Source organism: Anomaloglossus baeobatrachus, chromosome 1 (genome assembly GCF_048569485.1).
Source record: "Anomaloglossus baeobatrachus isolate aAnoBae1 chromosome 1, aAnoBae1.hap1, whole genome shotgun sequence".
NCBI classification, from domain to species: domain Eukaryota; kingdom Metazoa; phylum Chordata; class Amphibia; order Anura; family Aromobatidae; genus Anomaloglossus; species Anomaloglossus baeobatrachus.
In genome coordinates this window covers 702,437,973-702,459,513 of record NC_134353.1, presented here as the reverse complement: position 1 = coordinate 702,459,513, position 21,541 = coordinate 702,437,973, and the positions used below count along the sequence as shown (strand labels likewise).

At 43.3% G+C, this 21,541-nt stretch overlaps 1 protein-coding gene across 6 annotated transcripts in view; it reads right to left on the bottom strand.

Moving 5' to 3' along the window:
• Window positions 1–21,541, bottom strand: part of ARVCF (ARVCF delta catenin family member) — a 330,276-nt gene that overhangs the window by 15,418 nt on the left and 293,317 nt on the right. For all 6 annotated transcript variants that reach the window (XM_075320975.1, XM_075320971.1, XM_075320997.1 and 3 more), the window contains 2 exons: window positions 13,606–13,733; window positions 8,595–8,745 (listed from right to left, as the gene is read on the bottom strand). In XM_075320975.1, the coding sequence (XP_075177090.1) occupies window positions 8,595–8,745; window positions 13,606–13,733 (279 nt within the window). The remainder of the gene's footprint in view (window positions 1–8,594; window positions 8,746–13,605; window positions 13,734–21,541) is intronic.

The following is a 21,541-nucleotide window of genomic DNA, read 5'->3' as shown; positions in this document are numbered from 1 at the left end:
GTCCGTAAAACGCAAGGGTGCCAAGGCACAGACATTATATGCTTCCTGCACCGCTTGTGGGACTTTTCTACCAGCAGGCTCCACGGACCCCCATTGTGTGCAGTGCTCGGCCCCTGCGGCGCTTGCACAGTCGGGACCTCTGCTGGACGTGACCCAGGGTGTACCACCTGTGAATGCTGTCCAGGTGACAGGAACTGAGTTTGCAGCTTTTGCTGACAGAATGTCTCTCACTATGTCACAAATTCTTGACACATTGCGAGCTAGGCCTGTACTTCAGGCCACGGACACTGTGCAATCATTGCCCCCTGGTCCCCCTCAGCTCCAAGCTCCGGGACGGGCATATACACCTCAGGGTGAAGACTCTGACTCGGACGATGGCCCCGGGCAGCCTAAGCGGGCTCGCTATGACGGGCCTTCACATTCATCTCAATGGTCAGAATCCCAGCGAGATGAATCTATGGGTGATGAGGCGGACGTAACTGATCAGGATTCTGACCCTGGGACCGCTCTCAATCTAGATACACCAGATGGTGACGCCATAGTTAATGATCTTATATTTAACATCAATAAGATGTTAAATATTTCCCCACCAGCTCCTCTTGTGGAGGAGTCAGCTTCGCAGCACGAGAGAATCCATTTCAGATACCCTAAGCGTACTTTAAGCACTTTTCTGGACCACGCTGACTTTAGAGACGCAATCCAGAAACCCCACGCTTATCCTGAAAGGCGTTTTCCTAAACGGCTTAAAGATACACGCTATCCTTTTCCCCCTGAGGTGGTCAAGGGTTGGACCCAGTGTCCAAAAGTGGATCCTCCAATTTCCAGGCTTGCAGCTAGATCCTTGGTTGCAGTTGAAGATGGAGCGGCACTTAAAGATGCCACTGACAGGCAGATGGAGCGCTGGCTGAAATCCATCTATGAAGCGATTGGAGCGTCATTAGCGCCTTCTTTTGCGGCCGTATGGGCACTCCAAGCTATCTCAGCCGGGCTTGCGCGAGTTGACTCCGTCACACGTGCATGTGCCCCGCAGGTAGCACCATTGACCTCGCAAATGGCGGCATTCGCGTCGTACGCGATTAATGCTGTTCTTGACGCTACAAGCCGCACGGCAGTGGCGTCAGCCAACTCCGTTGTTTTGCGTAGGGCCCTGTGGTTGAGACATTGGAAAGCAGATTCTCATTCCAAGAAGTGCTTAACCAATTTGCCTTTTTCTCGTGACCGATTGTTTGGAGAGCGTTTGGATGAAATCATCAAACACTCCAAGGGTAAGGACTCTTCCTTACCGCAACACAGACAAAACAAGCCCCAACAGAGGAAGGGTCAGTCTGGTTATCGGTCCTTTTGAGGACCGGGCAGGTCCCAATTCGCCTCGTCAAAAAAGACTCAAAAGGACCAGAGACGCTCAGATTCTGGGAGGTCTCGGTCACGCCCAAAAAGGACAGCCGGAGGAACCGTTGCCAAGACGGCGTCCTCCTGACTTGCGGTCTCCGATTCTCACACCCGCGGTCGGTGGGAGGCTTTCCCACTTTGGCGACATCTGGCTGTCACACGTCAAAGACCGTTGGGTGAGGGATATTCTGTCTCACGGGTACAGGATAGAGTTCAGTTCTCGTCCGCCAACTCGTTTCTTCAGAACTTCTCCACCACCAGACCGAGCCGATGCTCTGTTGCAGGCGGTGGCCGCTCTAAAGGCGGAAGGAGTGGTGACCTCCGTCCCGCTTCAGGAACAAGGTCACGGTTTTTACTCCAATCTGTTTGTGGTCCCAAAAAAGGACGGATCGTATCGGCCCGTCCTGGATCTAAAGTTGCTCAACAGACACGTAAAAGTCAGGAGGTTCCGGATGGAATCCCTACGCTCCGTCATAGCCTCAATGTCTCAAGGAGATTTTCTAGCATCAATAGATATCAAGGATGCGTATCTCCACGTGCCGATCGCACCAGAGCATCAGCGTTTCCTACGCTTCGTCATACACGACGAACACCTACAGTTCGTAGCGTTACCTTTCGGTCTGGCAACAGCCCCCCGGGTCTTCACCAAGGTCATGGCAGCAGTAGTAGCTGTTCTGCACTCGCAGGGTCACTCGGTCATCCCGTATCTAGACGACCTGCTTATAAAGGCACCCTCTCAAGAGGCATGCCAACACAGTCTGAAGGTGGCACTAGACACTCTCCAGAGTTTCGGGTGGATTATCAACTTTCCAAAGTCTCATCTAACCCCGACCCAATCTCTGACTTATCTTGGCATGGAGTTTCATACTCTCTCAGCGATAGTGAGGCTTCCACTGGACAAGCAGTGCTCGCTACGGACTGGAGTGCAATCTCTCCTTCAGAGCCAGTCGCACTCACTGAGGCGCCTCATGCATTTCCTAGGAAAGATGGTAGCAGCAATGGAGGCAGTCCCGTTCGCGCAGTTTCATCTGCGCCCTCTACAATGGGACATTCTACGCCAATGGGACGGGAAATCGACGTCCCTCGACAGGACTGTCTCCCTCTCTCAGACTGCCAAGGACTCTCTCCGTTGGTGGCTTCTCCCCACCTCATTGTCACAGGGAAAGTCGTTCCTTCCCCCGTCCTGGGCAGTGGTCACGACGGATGCGAGCCTATCAGGGTGGGGAGCGGTGTATCTCCACCACAGGGCTCAGGGAATGTGGACTCTGGAAGAGTCCACCCTGCAGATCAATGTTCTGGAAATCAGAGCAATCTATCTTGCCCTGCGAGCCTTCCAACAATGGCTGGAAGGCAAGCAGATTCGGATTCAGTCGGACAATTCTAAGGCGGTGGCTTACATCAACCACCAAGGGGGAACACGCAGTCGCCAAGCTTTTCAAGAAGTCCAACGGATTTTGACGTGGGTGGAAAGCAGAGCGTCCACCATATCCGCAGTTCACATCCCAGGCGTGGAAAACTGGGAAGCAGACTTTCTCAGTCGCCAGGGCATGGACGCAGGAGAATGGTCCCTTCACCCGGACGTGTTTCAGCAGATCTGTTGCCGCTGGGGGACGCCGGACGTCGATCTGATGGCGTCACGGCACAACAACAAGGTCCCAGTTTTCATGGCACGGTCTCACGATCACCGAGCATTGGCGGCAGACGCCTTGGTTCAGGATTGGTCGCAATTCCGACTCCCCTATGTGTTCCCACCTCTAGCATTGTTACCCAGAGTTCTCCGGAAAATCAGGTCCGACTGCCATCGAGCCATACTCGTCGCTCCAGATTGGCCAAGAAGGTCGTGGTACCCGGATCTGTGGCATCTCACGGTAGGCCAACCGTGGACACTACCAGACCGTCCAGATTTGCTGTCTCAAGGGCCGTTTTTCCATCTGAATTCTGCGGCCCTGAACCTGACTGTGTGGCCATTGAGTCCTGGATCCTAGCGGCCTCAGGTTTATCTCAGGAGGTTGTTGCCACAATGAGACAGGCTAGAAAACCATCCTCAGCTAAGATCTATCACAGAACGTGGAAGATATTCTTAGCGTGGTGCTTGGCTCAAGGGTTTTCTCCCTGGCCATTTGCATTGCCAATTTTTCTTTCCTTCCTGCAGTCTGGGTTGGAAAAAGGTTTGTCGCTTAGCTCTCTTAAGGGTCAAGTCTCCGCGCTATCCGTATTCTTTCAGAAGCGCTTGGCACAGCTTTCTAAAGTACGCACGTTTCTCCAAGGAGTTTGTCATATCGTTCCTCCTTACAGACGGCCATTGGAACCCTGGGATCTGAACAAGGTTCTCATTGCTCTCCAGAAGCCGCCTTTCGAGCCTTTGAAAGAGGTTCCCCTTTCTCGGCTTTCACAAAAGGTAGTTTTTCTTGTGGCGGTCACGTCTCTTCGAAGAGTGTCCGAGCTAGCGGCGTTATCTTGCAAATCTCCCTTCCTGGTGTTTCACCAAGACAAGGTAGTACTGCGTCCAATTCCAGAGTTTTCTCCCAAGGTGGTTTCTTCCTTTCATCTCAATCAGGATATCACCTTACCATCTTTGTGTCCGCATCCAGTTCACCAATTTGAAAAGGGTTTACATCTGTTGGACCTGGTGAGAGCACTCAGGATTTACATTTCTCGCACGGCGGCTCTACGCCGTTCGGATGCGCTCTTTGTCCTAGTCGCTGGTCAGCATAAGGGATCGCAAGCTTCCAAATCCACCCTGGCGCGATGGATCAAGGAACCAATTCTTCACACATACCGTTCTGCTGGGCTTCCGATTCCATCTGGACTGAAGGCCCATTCTACCAGAGCCGTGGGTGCGTCCTGGGCATTACGGCATCAGGCTACGGCTCAGCAAGTGTGCCAGGCGGCTACCTGGTCGAGTCTGCACACGTTTACCAAACACTATCAAGTGCATACCTACGCTTCGGCAGATGCCAGCCTAGGTAGACAGGTCCTTCAGGCGGCGGTGGCCCACCTGTAGGAAGAGGCTGTCTGACAGCCCGTTCATGTGGTATCTTTTTACCCACCCAGGGACTGCTTTTGGACGTCCCACTGTCTGGGTCTCCCAATTAGGAGCGAAAAAGAAGAAGGGAATTTTGTTTACTTACCGTAAATTCCTTTTCTTCTAGCTCCAATTGGGAGACCCAGCACCCGCCCTATTTGTTCTTAGGGTTTCGTTTTTTCGGGTGCACATGTTGTTCATGTTGTTTCTTAAGTTCTCCGATCGTGTTATCGGATTTAATTTGTTTTTGAAACTGTTATTGGCTTTCCTCCTTCTTGCCTTGGTACTAAAACTGAGGAATCTGTACTCCTACGGGAGGGTGTATAGCCAGAAGGGGAGGGGCCTTACACTTTTAAGTGTAGTTCTTTGTGCGGCCTCCAGAGGGCAGTAGCTATACACCCACTGTCTGGGTCTCCCAATTGGAGCTAGAAGAAAAGGAATTTACGGTAAGTAAACAAAATTCCCTTCTTACCTACTGTAAAAATATAAAACTTTCAAGACTATTCCCTTCTCTGAGCTATTCTCTTAAATATTTATATCCTCAGCCTTGGCTTCCCTTGCGTTGCTTGGAAACGTGGCGGTTACTTTTCATGTGATGTGAATTCAATGCACATAAAAAGGAAAAATATTCTCAACATCAATCCACAGCTGAAAACTAATCTCTGCCTCCTTCACTTCTGCAGCTACATACTGGTGCAGTCTCTGCATAACCTTACAGAAAGCAGAGAAAGTCTACGGTATACAGAATGAAATACATTATATACATACACACACTCCTCTTTGTACAGTCATGGCCAAAAGTGTTGGCACCCTTGAAATTGTTCCAGAAAATGAAGCATTTCTCCCAGAAAATTATTGCAATTATACATGTTTATTTCCTTTTTGTGCATTGGAACACCACAAAAAACAAAAAAAAAAACAAAAAACAAACAAACAGCAAATTGGATATAATTTGACATAAAACTCCAAAAATGGGCAGAACAAAATTGTTGGCAACCTCAACTTATTTGGTTGCACATCCTTTGGAATAAATAACTGCAATCAATCAATCTCTTCCCTATAATCATCAACAAGCTTCTTACACCTCTCCACTGGAATTCTAGACCTCTCTTTTGCAAACTGCTCCAGGTATCTCATATTTGGAGGTGCCTTCTCCCAACAACAGTTTTAAGATCTCTCCACAGGTGTTCAATTGGATTTAGGACTCGTTGCTGCCACTTCAGAACTCTCGTGCTTTTTGCTTCCATCCATTTCTGGGTACTTTTTGAAGTATGTTCGGGTCATTGTCCTGCTGGAAGACCCATGACCTAGGACGCAAGCAAACCCAGCTTTGACACTGGGCACTACAGTGCGATCTAAAATCTTTTGGTAGTCTTCAGAATTCATGATACTTTGTACACAGTCAAGGCACCTAGTCCCAGAGGCAGCAAAACAACCCCAATACATGTTTCAACGTCCACCATATTTGATTGTAGATACTGTGTTTTCTTTGTAGGCCTCATTCTGTTTTCACTAAAGAGAAGAATGATGTGCTTTACAAAAAAGCTGTATCGTGGCCTCATCTGTCCACAAGATGCTTTCCCAGAAGGATTTTTGCTTACTCACATTTTGGCAAACTAAGCAGTGGGGTCCTCTTAGGTCTCCTGTCATAGTGTTTCATTTTATTCAAATGCCAACAGATCGTTTGCACTGACACTGATGCACCCTGAGCCTGCAGGCCAGCTTGATTTTGCTTGTAACTTGATTGGGGCTGCTTATCCACCATTTGGACTATCCTGCGTCGCAAGCTTTCATCAATTTTTTTTTACTGCCACCCACATCTTGAGTGATTAGTTACAGTGTCATGGGCTGTAAACTTCTTGATTATGTTGCGCACTGTGGACAAAGGAACATCAAGATCTCTGGAGATGGACTTGTAACCTTGAGATTGTTTATATCTTCAACAATTTTTTTTCTCAAGTCCTAAAGAGAGTTCTATTCTTTTTCTTTTCGCCATGCTTAGTATGGCACACACAGACACACAATGCAAACATTGAGTCAACTTCTCTTCTTATCTAGTTTCAGGTGTGATTTTCATATTGCCCATACCGGTTTCTAGCCACAGGTGAGTTTGAACAAGCATATTATGCTTGAAAGAAAGTTGTTTACTCACAATTTTGGAAAGGTGCAAACAATTTTATCTGGCCCATTTTTGGCGGTTTTCGGTGAAGTTATATCTAATTTGTCTTTCCACACAAAAGGAAATAAACCTATATAACAAAGCATGTGTAACTGCAATAATGTTCTGGGAGAAATACTTCATTTTCTGGAACAATTTCAATGGTGGCAACAGTTTCGGCCATGACTATAACTATCTATATATAGAGTTGTGTCACTTTTCAAATATTTTTGGACCTATGTTTTGGTATTTTGGACGTTTACCAAAACATAGTCAAGAGACAGTGATATCCTCAATTTGGTGCAGACTCTCAGCTTTATTTGAGGGTATTTACATACTAATTGGAGTAAGGGATTAGGAAGTACAGCTCTTTAATATGTAGCTGTCTTTTTTCAAAGGGAACAACAGTAATTAAAAAATTATCTAAAAAAATCTTTAATGGGCTGCATCGGCTATTTCCTCGTTAATCCATCAACATTTAAAGCAGGTAAAAAGTCTCAAGCTGATTCCAGTTGTGGCATTTGCAGTCAGACGCTGTGCTTGTGAACCTACAACATGCGGTCAAAGGAGCTCTCAATGCAATAGAAAGACCATTTGGCTGAAAAAAAACAAAAACTAAAAAAGAAGAAATACAGAGAGATAGCAGAAAGGTTAGAAGTGGACAAATCAACAGTTTAGTACATTCTGCAAAAAAAACAAAAAACAAAAAAAAAAAAAACCAAACCACCAAACCCACAAAACACTGGTAAGCTTGGGAAATCAAAAAGGCCTGAATGTCCACATAAGGCAATAATAGTGGTGGATTATTGCAGACTTGTTTCCATGATAATGGATAATTACAAAATCATTTCCGTAGTAAATAGAAACCCCTTCACAGCATCCACCCAAGTCAGAAAACAATCTACAGGAAGCGAGTGTTCCCGCAATAAAAGTATATCATAAAAGAGAAGAAGATTTCTTGAGAGCGAGTACAGTGGGGTTCACCACAAGGTGCAAACCATTAATCAGCCTTAAAAATAGGAAGGCCATATTAGACTTTGCCCCCCAAAATAATCTAAAGAAATCAGCCCAGTTCTGGAAAGGAAACATGGTGGAGGCAGTGTGATGGCACTGGCATGCATGTCTTCCAATGGCACTGGGTCACCAGTGTTACTGATGATGTGACGGAAGACAGAAGCAGCCGGATGAAGTCTGTAGTGTTCAGGACTATATGCTCTGCTCAGATTCAACCAAATGCAGCAAGGTTGATGGATCGGTGCTTCACAGATGGACAATGACCCAATACACACTAAGAAAGCAACCCAGGAGTTTAAAAAGGTAAAAAAAGTGGAATATTCTTCAATTGCCCAGTAAATTACCAGATCTCAACACATTGAGCATGCATTTCGCATTAAGACAGACTCACAAACATGCGACAAGAGAAGCCAGCTGCAGTAAAGGCCTAGCAAAGCATCACAAATGAGGACACCCAGCGTCTGGCGACATCCATGGCTTCAACACGTCAGGCAGTCTTTGCCTGCAAAGGATTCTCTAAGTACTAGAAATGAACATTTTATTTATGGCAAAGTAAATTTGTCCAATTACTTTTGAGCTCCTGAAATGAGGAGGCTTTGTAGGAAAATGGTTGTAATTCCTAAAGAGTTTCACAGGATATTTCTGATCAACCCCTTTAATTAAACCTGAAAGTCTCCACTTCAATTACATCTCAGTTGTTTAGTTTGAAATAAAAAATAGTGGCAAGCAGAGAGCAAATCACGGAGATACGGTCACTGTCCAAATATTTCTGAGCCCAACTGTATTTTATATATAGATTAATGTCACTTGCTATTATCAGGAGTAATTAGATGATGACAGCACATTATTTGTAGGTATAAAGGCCATCAGCACTAACAGCTTCTCATACCATGTAGAGTAGAGAGAATATACTATAGAACTTGTCAATCATTTTCATGCCAAGGACACTAGCATTTTAAAAAATAAATTGTGAGAATTTAGTGACAGACGGCACTTCTAAGCACATACCAATCAAGTCTTTGTTGCGCCGGTCCATGGAAAGATTCCTCAGAGCTATGGCAACAGCCCTTACTACTTTGTCTGAATCCGACTGAAGTAACTCAACCAGAACTGGCAGGCCTCTCTCCTTCCGGACTGTAGCACGGATATAGGTAGACCACTAAAGAAAAGGAATAAAAGATTTAAAACATGAGGATAACCTGCAGAGACAATGTGTGCCCCAGAATCTGGAATATCATGCACAGTGCATTCAGCGCTGCAGCTCTCTATCTGATCGGAAAATCAAGATATATCTGTAGGATACTAAGCCTATAGACTGCTAGGTAGGTGTAACAGTAAGGAAACTGGATCATATAAATTAAGTATAAACAATCAGGCTATAGATTTAAGAGGGGGCTGGCTAGTCTTCTGATGATAGACTGCAATCAGCGTGTGACTGCAGACTCCTGAATTCTTTCAGTGCGCACACTCCATTTTGCAGAAGAGAGCGGCCGGTCACATGAACACAAGTATGTGATTTGCATACATGCGTACGCGGTCTCAATTCCCTTGTGTTCCTAATCAGAATGTGGCAGTGAGTATGCAAATCACATACTTGGAAGTCACGTGACAACACAGGAGAATCTTGACAGTTTATTTAAAGGCCACACAATCACTAACATTTTTCACCTTATTTGTTTCTCCAGTGAAAAATGCACCCTCTGGCAGAAAAAACGCCCAAAAATGATTTTTTTTTTCTTCAACCTTGTCAATGCCATAACGCAGGGAAAAAACGCAGAAAAGAAGTGACATGCTGCTTCTTTTTGCTGCAGAAAATCTGCAGCAAAACCTGTAAGGAAAAAAGAAGCAACGTGCGCACAGCGTTTTAGATTTATCAGACTTTGCTGGGGAAGGACTGCATGAAGTTTATGAACACAAACTGCACCGATTCTGCACCCAAAACCACAGCAATTCCGAGGCAAAAACCACAGTGTGCGCACAAGGCCTTACTTGGCTAGATAAATCCTGTTTTGTAAGGGAAAAAAAGTCATTGTGCAATTTATACACAATACAGACAGCCAGTTATGTCCCTACTTGTCTTCTCAGTAGTCATTGTATCATTCTTCCATGAAGAGAGAACAGTAAGAAAAGCAGACACGAATGCAAACTGCATTGTGCGCTATTCATCTTATCAGATCCTGCTGCTCCTGGTAAGATCTGTGGCAGTGAGGCTATGTGCGCACGTTGCATACAGTCACTGCAGAAATTTCTGCAGTGATCTGAAGAGCACATGTGCGCTTTAAATCGCTGCAGAAATGTCCGTAGTGAGCGCCGATTCCATGCGCTCTGCCTGCAGCTCCTCCCATAGACAGAGCAGGAGCTGCCGGCAAAGCGCACGGAAGAAGTGACATGTCACTTCTTAGAACGCAGCGCTTCGGCAGTAGCCGAAGCGCTGCGCTCTAAAACGCCACGTGCACACGGCCCCTGCACAATCTCCATAGACTGTGCAGGGGACGCAGGATGCATGCAGTTACGCTGCGCTACAAAGCGCAGCGTAACTGCATGTATTTACGCAACGTGCGCACATAGCCTTATACACCCAGGATGAACTGATGAGGTTATTAAAGGGAATCTGTCACCAGATTTTCCCTCCACATCTGACAGCAGCATAATGTAGAGACAGAGCCCCTGATTTCAGTGATGTGTCACTTACTGAGCTGTTTGATGTCATTTTGATAAAATCAATGTTTTCTTTGCTGAAGATCTAGCAGTTATACAAAGCTCATGGATATGCTGGACTACCTGGCAGCACACCAAGTAGTCCTCTAATGATAGTGTACTGCTGATTAATCAGTGATTTTATCAACACTACACCAAGTAGCCCAGTAAGAGAAGCATCTGTGGACTCAGGATCTCTGCCCCATTGTTATGCCGCTCTCAGATTAGGTGGCAAAAACCTGATGACAGATTGCATTTATTATAAGCTGGCTCTACAAATGATCTACAGATAAATGTATATGGCTTAATGTACCACCCATCTTCATACACAACTTTTTTGGCTCTCCAGTCTCCTTGGATTACATTTATTTAACCGATGCTTGATAATTTATTTAATCTGAGAAAAGGTTTTATGGAGTGTGGCCATATTTATAGGCCTTGCTCACACACGTTACAACAGCAACTTTGATTTTAATAGGCTCTGTTAAAGTTCCTGTAGTTTTGTCTACAAGAACATGAGCCTGTGGTATTGTTGAGGATAAATTACTGCCATTGCCTGTACAGATTGAGACTCCAATGCAAGTGAGAATAAAGCATTATGTTGTGTTAACAGTACAAGGGGATTTTCTACAGATGTGATTCTTTGCAGCAGGACCACATGAGAATCTGCCCCACTGTCACTGCAGATAGTGCCATTGTTTTCTTCATGTTGGATTTTTCTCCTGCCGACAAATCTGCATGAACATTTTATGCCTCTGTTGATGATGTGGAATCTCCACTAATATGTGATGCAGTCTGCTGCTGGATTTGACTTTGATTAGGTTGTGGGAATTGGGCCCAGGAAATGGAGCATTTACAAATATACTGAATAACTACTGATATATAAAATGTGTGTCAATGAAAGTGAAATGCCATGTTGGGAGGAAGGTAAATAGTAAATATTTGCTTCTTTTAGAGCAGAAATAATAAGACTTCTAGAAATATTTCTGTATACTGAGCTGAAAACCTCAAATTCACCGAAACTAAAGAATGTTCCAGGGAAAATAGGCCAAGGACATATTCTATTCAGTATAATAGAGAAGTAAAGAGAAAAGAAAAAGTTCCTTCATTGATGTTGACTTGACAAATACAAAAGTCTGAGAAATAAAGAAACTTCATAATTAATGTGCGGTTACAATTCTGGCTCGTCCCTGAGCTGTCACATATGGCAGCTCCTTACTTCCCGCTGCAGTCCAGTCCAAGCTCAGCCTACAGAGACGTCTTGCCTCTGCTTTGCACTGAAGGTATCTTGTCCCTCAGGCTGATCCCAGGATATAGAGGACGGGTCTCAGCCAGGAGCGCTCAGTAAAGCGGCCTACATGGTGCTGCGTGGCCTGTGAGTGTGGGTGTGTACAAGAAGAGACAGGAGATATGACAGGAGCATGAATCACTCAGATATCCTGGCGTCTGACTCACTGTTCTCTTATAGTTTGGGTGGACCCTCTTGCAGACAATACAATAAAGGGGATGTGGTGTGGAGGAGTTGTGTGGAGGCTGGTTGCAGGACAACACACCAAGGTGCAGCTCTGAAAGAGGTGGAGGTTATGGAGGAGGGAGCTGGGAATCTAGGAACAGAGCTGAAGCACTGAAAGGGGGTAGTAGGGGAGGGAGGCTGTGGAGAAAGAAGTCAGGAAGCGAGTATGCCACAGCAGTTCCCACACAGTCTTTTTAAGACTGCCACACTGTTAACGTGGAAAAAAAAATCCCCCACAAATAGGCTGTGTGCAGTGGGCAGGCCAGAGATCATTAGTCACTTAGAAGCAGTGGGTACGCAGTGAAGGTGGGAGTTAAAAGTGTGTGTGGTGCAATGAATCATGGTAAATGTAGTCTGGATGTTCTAAAGGAATGCTGGCAGAAAGCCCTGAACATAAACAATACCATACTGCAAGTATCGCGGCAGGGGGTGAAAGGGAGCTCAAAATGCAAAATAAAAGGTAAAATAGTGGAGTTGCTAGGCTCACTTTAAGGACAGCAAAGTATTATTTTTGTACCCAGAAAATCCCTTTAACTCCTTACAGACATAGGACGTACCAGTATATCCTATTTCTGGTGACAGTGTGTAGAGTAGTCTCAGGACATGACCCTGTACCATACCTAACAGATTTCACCTGTGTCACACAGTTTGCATCTGCCTGTAACATCAGCAATTGCATCTGGGCTCCGATCGCTATGACTAATCCCTCAGAAGCTACTATCAATCTCTGGCAACAGAGTTTGAAGTGCATGGTTTGGGGAGCATGCCGTTCCATCTGCCCATCCTCATTCTCAGAATGCCAATGGGTTGACATGGCAGTTGGGGGATAGAAGGTCCCCACTGTTGCCATGATGGTACTCCTATGTAGACTAGCCACAGATGGACTAAATTAGAGACTAAAGGCCCTGTCACACACAGAGATAAATCTGCGGCAGATCTGTGGTTGCAGTGAAATTGTGGACAATCAGTGCCAGGTTTGTGGCTTGTGTACAAATGGAACAATATGTCCATGATTTCACTGCAACCACAGATCTGCCAAAGATTTATCTGTGTGTGTGACGGGGCCTTTAGAGTGGTATTCCGGTATATAGAATAAGTGATCAGACTTTCACAGGTTCAACTTCTCCAAAAGCACTGCAAAATAAAGTAATAATAAAACCATCTGCGGTGTTCATAGGAAGTTAGGATTTATGCTGTACAGAGTGGTGCCGATCCCCTGCTCTGTACAGTTCAAGCAATCGGAAGATCGCAGCCTTAGGTCCCGCAAGAGGACTAGCAAAAAAAAAAAAAGTGGGGAAGAAAAAAAATCTTAAAAAATATGAAGGAAAAAAAAAAAAGTTCAAATTACCACTTTTGCCCCATTGAAAAGAAATTTTTAAAAATAAACATATTTGGTATTGCAGCATTCAGAATTGCCTTATCAAAATATAAGATAAATTACTCTAATCAATGCGTAAAAATTAAGCCTTCACACAGCGCAGATCCCCAAAAATTAAAATGTTAGGTCTATTAGAAAGTGACGCTAAATGCATCAATCTTACTTTTTTGGGGGAGGGTAAATTTCACCACTCAAAAAAAAAAAAAAAAAAAAAAAAAAGAAAAGAAGTACTGGCTCTTGGATAAAAGGGATGAATAATCAAAAAACGCAAAAATGGAAAATAGCCACTGTGGGAAGGGGTTAAATAATACAATACAAAATAGTACTAAGTTCTAGCAGAAGGTAAGCAGGAGGAGCAGTATATTTAGAAGTGACAGCCAAGTACAGAGCTCCCCTAAATCCCCAGAAATGAGTGTGAAGATGCCACTTACAGTCCAGTTGCCAGCGCTCAGATTCTGCAGCGCTCCAGCTGCCGCCTCCAAGGTGTTGTAGTTTTGGCTTTCCGTCAGTATGGATAAGTAGAGACGCACAACCTCTGGTTGGTACAAAAGTTCAAAGCCTTTAAAATGGGAAAACATTAGAATTAGTCATAAGAGCGTATAATCCACACTATTTATCACAACCACTAATGACACATACATAAACTATGCCAGTGACACTATTTTGCTGCCAACGTCCTCCCACAAAATGCCAGGATTGTGGGTTACTTTTAGATTTAGGCCATGTGCGCACTAGAAACTAGAAGTTTTCTCGAAGAAAATCCAGACCCTCAAAGAATCCAGCACCTGCAGTAAAAAAAACGCAACGAAATCCGCATGCGGTTTTGCCATTGTTTGGTGCGGATTTGACGCGGATTTTCCACAGGTTGGTCCCTGCGGGTTTTTACCATTATCTACGGCAAAAAACGCAGGTACCTGCAGAAAACAACTGACATGCACATTAATTCCGTGGGTAAATACGCAGGTTTAAAAAAAAAAAACGCAGTGTGCGCACAGCATTTCTTTTATACCCATAGGTTTTGCTGGAGAATGACTGTTAGACACATTTTCTGTGGTAAAATCCGCACCGTGCGCACATAGCCTAAGGCCAATTCACTGCACATGATGGCTTGACATTAGGACCTAATAATTAGGTTATAAGGTTGTTATCATACTCACCTCAGGCCCCTCTAGATTTTCTCCTTATACCTCTCTACTAAGTGTGTATATTCACACTACACGCACATTGTGTGTCTGTCTGTTTGAATGTTTTTGGTTATTTTTAGAATTTATAACTAATCAAATTGCTTTTATGGGTATTACTACACATTTTTTTTTTAGGTTATAAGGTATATAGTATTTAGAGCAGATGCACAGGTTTGGTTTTTGGTACTAAAAATCTGCTGCAAGTGCTTGAATGTTGGCAGGAAAAACACTGCGCAAAATACGCTTTAGGTGTTTTTACATTCTTTGTGTTTTATCATTCATTTGAATGGGTGAAAAATGCTACAAAAATAATTCACATACTGCAGATTTGGAAAGAAAACAAGGCACTTTGCACTCTCCTGCTGCTTTTTGAGAAATCTCATTTACTTTGCTGCTACAGTAAAGAGTAGTTTGTTTACCCTCGAAAAATATATGTAAGAAATGCGGGAGGGCACAAGCCCTTACTGGAGAGCAACAAAAACTAAAAGTAGGCAGGGGGATAGGGGCATGTAATAAAATAGTAAAAGAAGCATTCCTCCACAGTGGTGGTCCATGTGGTAGCAGTCATATGCTGTACACTGCAGGTGACCACTGCAGGCAATCACCGGTCTCCACATTCTCATGCTGTACACTGCCAAAGTAAGGGATTGGATGACATCGCTATGTGTAGTATATGGTACATTGTCGCTACAGCCAAATAGAAACAGACATGCTGGGAGAACACTTGTTTCAGTGCTGGAACAGCAGGGGATTTTAACAGATAAGAATGTTTAATACTTTACAGAGTAACTGTTTTAGTTTATATTTTATAAATTAAAAGTACAAATTAAAATAAGCAACTTTGCAATATATCTTATCAGAGAAATACCCTTTTTCTAATCCTGGACTGATTTTTCATTCTTATAATTAGCAATTCATAAGTAAAATCTGTATTTAGTGAAGACAAGTTATTACAGTCTTGAGATAGGAGATGAGATGCCATTGAAAAGATTCCATATAGGCTGAAGTGTGGAGTGAGGAGCAGTGCCACCACCTGCTCCTTCCACCATAGAATGTTATCAGTAGTATCACTCATCTATCTCAGTAATACGTATAACAGTCTTCACTGAATATAGATTTTATTCATAAAATTTTGAAGATGAAAGACCAGTCCTCATAGGAGAAAGCGGCAGATTCCTCTGACTAGATAGATCACAAAGTCACTTATTGTAGTATTGATTTATGAATTCAAAACTAACATGACAGATACCCTTAAAATAACTGAAGCCATTAACACACAATTTAACTTGGTAACTTGTTTTGCGGCATTTTGGAATAGCTGTTAAATTCGCTCATAGGTAGGACGGCTGAAGTGTCAAATGATTTAAATTTAAAAACAAAACAAAAAAAAAAAAAAAACAACCCCACTGCTTTAAGTGTAACATTCAGTAGCTTATAAGATTTTCATTTTTTAAAACAGACTTCTGTATACCTATCAGACCCAAGTGCATACAACATGCCGGCCACATGAGGGCAGTATAGACCCAACTATAACATTCCCTCAAGGTCACAGCCAAGGAAAGTAATGCACTCAGCCACTCTAAAAGATTTCAGTGTTACCACCGTTATCAGATAAAGCACCATAAAGTATTCCAATGCCTTACTGCTAATATTAAAATACGGACACCGAACTCTCCGCAGCACAATCTATTACTGAGGAGGCGCACAGGAAAAAAAACCCAAAACCACACAACTCATTTGAGTAAAAGGACAAAGGTTTGCTAGAGCCAAAGCAACTATAACCTGACACTAATAGGAGTCATTTATCTCAGCCAAAAGACAAGCTCTTGGATTTAGCCTTAAAGCTTCAACAAATAGTGAACAACCACCATAATGCACAAATGGGTTACAGACCGATATGGATGGATTTATCCTATTTCCTCATATTTATATTAGCAACAACATATTAAGTAGCGTTTTATAGAGATATATAGTCCCTGTCCACACTGTGGGGATAATGTTACAATCCAATTCCATATTCTGCATAAATGGCGTTCATGTCATAAAGCCGGCATTAGGTCACCTAAACATTACACCTAAAATCCATCCCATTAATGAGTTGGTCCCCCCCCATTCAGCCACAAAAAAAAAAAAATAAATAAAAACAACAAACAAACAAACAAACAACAACAACAACTTACTCTTCTTGGAAGGTTTTCTACAAGATTTTGGAGCGTACTTTTTGGCATTTTTGCCCATTCACCCAGAAAAGCATTCGTGAGGTCAGACACTGATATTGGAAGAGAGTGCCGGGCTCAGAATCCCTGTTAATGTGTTGGATGGGGTTGAGATCAGATCTCAAAATTATAAAAATCACAAGAAGAAGAAAATTCAGCTCACCAATCAGCTGTTCACCGATTCCTGTTAGGATCCTGTGCATGGAAAGGTTGGACTGTCTTGTAGATCCACAAAGAAAAATAATCCAGCGCAGTTCCTCAGGATAAATTAAAATCCAATTTAATTGTAAACCACCACTAAAAAAATTATCCGATAAACCGCAGATGTAAAGAGAACCACAGTTACAACATGGGACTACGTGTTTCGACGTTCGGTGTTATTCAGGTTTAGAATAATGCCGAACGTTGAAACGCGTAGGCCCATGTTTTTAACGGTTGTTTACAATAAATTGGATTTTAATTTATCCTGAGAAACTGCGCTGGATTCTTTTTCTTTGTAGATCTCAAAATTGTCCCAACCATGCCTTTATGGACATTTTTATGCAGTGATACACAGTCATGCAGGCCAGTTTATGGACATTTTTATGCAGTGATACACAGTCATGCAGGCCAGTTTATGGACATTTTTATGCAGTGATACACAGTCATGCAGGCCAGTAAAGCAGTTTCCCTAAACAACTCCCTCAAAAGCTGGAAGATACAATAGTCTAAAATGTGTCTTGATATGCTAAAGTAATAAAGGGTAACCGTAATTTCAAGTAACTTTTTATATAACACTACATTATATGACATATCCTGCAATGTCACCAGTTTTCACCTCTGAATAATCCATCGGCTAATTCGCAATTCACTCTGAGCTGGTGGGAGGAGATAATCTACAGTGATCTCTCCTATACACCGCACAGAGGGATTCTTGCTCTTCATTCACTTTTTAGCTCACAGAGAAACTGCACAAGTATGGAGGATATACAGCAGAGTGGTCTGATGTGAATCCGATCTGGGGTGAGGGAAAGGAAACTAAAAGATTGTGGTGAAATTTCTAAACGGTCTCTGCTCATTCCCGGGTCCTCACTCTCCTCCAGCTTCACTTCTCCATAGACTTTAATGAGCTGTGTCACATCACACCTGCAATCCATCTCATCTAAATAATACTTATTTGAGCAAATTTTTCACAGTGGACGGTGAGTTAAGGAGGCAGGAAGGAGGGGAAGAGTGATATTTGGGGAAGGAAGATTTATCTGATTCAATAAATTACATTTATTTGACATTACTTAGGCATATTCCTTCATAACTTTCCACATTACTTATGGCACTGAACAGCAGTGGATGCAATATTATGCTCATGGTTGAGGCCATGATGCGAATTTTGCCAGTTTTCCTAATTAGTATACTCACAGTTTTCATTCTCGCAAGTGTACAAATTAGAATGTACACAAAACAAAACCTCGGCAATGAAAAGAATAGTTTCACTGTATAATAATAATTTTATTCCTTTATATAGCGCTATTAATTCCACAGCGCTTTACATACATTGGCATATGAAAGATACAAGTCTGGGCCGGGCTCACAGTAGTGTATAGCATCGGATGTGCTGTGAACATGACCGAGTGTCATTTACTGTGGTCCGATTCACGTGCGAGAATCAGATCACAGATGAGAAGAAAAAGGAGAAATGAATCTCTCCATCTCCTCCATTGCCTGTCTCTGTGTATATCACATGCGTATGTGACCTGAGTGCAGTGAAACTCACTGACAAATCGCAGCATGCTGCTAAAGTATTGCCCAAGTCCGTTTAGAGCTGAAGAAAGTGTCATTGATCAAGTGCAATGTAATATTTTCTCGCATTGCCCTAAACCGATCTATATGCCAATGTGACCAAGCCCTAATAGTAGCACACTGTTGTAGAAGTTCTCTGCAGTAAAAAAAAAAAAAAAAAAAAAAAAAAAACACAACAACAAAACAAAACACCAAGAAATTTTCTTTTCAATATCCAGGCAAGGCACAGTCTTTAATATATAAATGTAACAATGATATAAAGCGAAACAAAACAAAACAACCCTACGCCACTGACCCAACCTGGGAAGTGCATGTATTTGTATGACTAGTCTTTCCTCATTGGCTTTGTCTGAGGGCAGCTCATTGCTATTGTTTGTGTTCTTAGAAATGGCCCCAGTCCCAAGCCTCACATTTTTGGGCATGGAGCCACCAAAACAATATTGTTGTTAGTCAAACCTCAGTGCATGAAACCTCAAGTAGAAGGGTTAAAGTTCCAGCTGTAGAATGAATCAGATCCTAAGACTATAATTAATAGCACTCCATTCTGTGCTCTGCCTGTCACTAATGAGTCCACACAAATAACGATCTGACAGATTTTAAATGACACTTGGGCTGCATACATCCATTGTTTTCCACTTATGTGAAAATACAAGACGGTTATCCGTGTGCTTGATCAGATTTTATCAGTGTTTGGTGTTCTTACCATCACCAACTTTCTGGAATGCCAAAAAATTTCTGGGGTAAGCAACTGTGACGGGCAGACCTGGACTGTAAAAGTCCAGGTGCGCGCGGTTTCAAAAGGTGCCTGGGTGCCGGGCCCGGGCTCAGGATTCCGGGTGTTTGATTTATGTCCGACACTCGAGCCTTACCGGCTCCCACTTCTATTATAAACAACTCCATGCCCATGTGGACTTCGAAAAAGTATGTTTATTCCGTCTAGAAAACGTCGAGCTGCATTTGAACACGACCACCTATCATGAGACAAATTACATCATGCCTGGAATGAGCCCGTACATTCTAGGCTCATGGTAGATGCCAGAGTGTACGGGCTCCTTCAGTTATACTGCTTTCCCCGCCCACCGGCCGTCCTGGTGCCCGTGATTGGTTGCAGCCACCCTGAGTGGCAGCATGTCAGCTGACTGCAACCAATCACAGGTGCCAAGGGATTTAAAAAAAAAAAAAAAAAAAAAAAAAAAAAAAAGGGGGAACAGGTTATCTGTGAGGCCGCCCATTTCTACCTATAACCTATACTCCACTTCATGTGCAGACTTTTGTAGACCTTGTACAACTTTCTTGGAGGACAATCAAGCAAGAGCTGAGCCATTGTTGCTCACAGAAGAGACTGAATCAAAGCAACTGATGGGGGTCTTAGGAACCTGAAACCCCACCAATAAGCAGCATATTAGCCCCGTAAAACATTTAAAAAAACATTTGAAATCTGTTTTTCCTCCCTTATCTGAGAGCAGCATAATGTAAAGAAAGAGACCCTGATTCCAGTGATGTGTCACTTACTGAGCTGTTTTCTGTCATGTAGATAAAAATCCCTGTTTTCTCGCTGCAGATCTAGCAGTTATACAGAGCTCATGAATATGCTGGACCAAGTAGACCTCTAATGATAAAATCACTGTTTAATCAGCAGAAGATTATCAAAATTACACTAAAAAAAAGCACAGTAAGTGACACATTATTGCTGGAATCAGGGTCTCTGTCCTTACATTATGCTGCGCTCAGATTAGGTGGCAAAAACCTGGTGACAGATTCCCTTCAAATTTTTTTTGGCTCAACCGCTGACATCTGTTCCCTGTATTTTCAACTATAAAAAGCGGGAGGCTACAAATGAAACTGCCCGAAGAATGAACATGTTACTTTTTTTAATCCACATCAGATTTTCTGGACCCTGATGTGGTTATATGAATTAACTAAAGCATGAACTTGTGCATAGGAATGTCATCTTTACATTGCTGTGCATTACGTCCATTTTTTGCAGCACTTTTACAAGTGGAATCCGCCTGGATTAATATGTCTTGAACACATGCCCTAACGGTTGATGAACATGTGTACAGAACTGTATCACCGCACACAATGCCCAATAACTACTTGGCATCTGCCACATTATCATTGTGTGCAGTCATACACGATGGTTGTGGGGGAGCATACCGCCACATACCTCCACATATAGAGATACAGGTATAGATGCATTAACTTTCATGAGTGCTGTATTACAGCTCTGTTTGCTTATATGAGCTCCAAATCCGAGGCCTATCAGAAATCACAGTCATACTGTCAACTATCTTCTGGTAGCCTCCAGGAAAACGACGCCCAGCTGTCCTCTGTATAGGTGCGAGATCATTATAATCATTGCATTGTCACTCTTCCCCTAGCTAGGCAGGCCTATCCACTTATGTAGAAAAAGAAAGGCCTTGCTGTGAGATATCCAGGGAATGTCGCCTGCACTAAAAGAACACATGTCAGCATCAGCCACGCGAATCATACAAGATATGTCTTCATTCATCATGCGGGATCATTAGCTGCAGAAATTAAAAGTCTGCTCGGTGTATCTCTCCAGTGCCAAGTGTTGGAGACACAGGCGAAATGTAAAGGATAGTGACAATGTGCTCCGTGAAAAGAAGCACAAGGGCATCATTAACATGGTTAACGGAAACGAGGGGCATCCTTACAGGAGCTGGCGAGCTGCGAGCGTCAGTCAGCAGGGGCCCTGCGGCACACAGTTTCTATAGTTACCACATTACTAAAACAGTAAAGAAATACCATATACTGGACTATTTACACATAATTCACCAAAAAACAGCGAGAAGGAGCAGCTGAGGGAATAGTAATGTGTGCCTTGATTTAGCAGATTCTAATGATAGAAAGTTCTAGAAATGATCATGCTCACGGCATGGAGGGCTTACATTACCCTGTCTCCCTCCCCCCACCCCCCAACACAAAAAAGATTGTTTATTCGAGCCAGTGTCTGGTTATATAGGATTAGCCAGACATCTCTAGATGGTATTAACTATAATAAACTTTGCAGGCACAATGTAAAATATGCAAGAATGTCTGAGCTGGGGGCAGTGCGGGGTTAGGATATTATCCCCCTAAGATCTCTACAGAAATATAAACCACATTCTCCACTCAGCCTGCAGATTTGGTGCAGTGCAGCAAGGGTGAGCTGCAGACATACTCCGAGA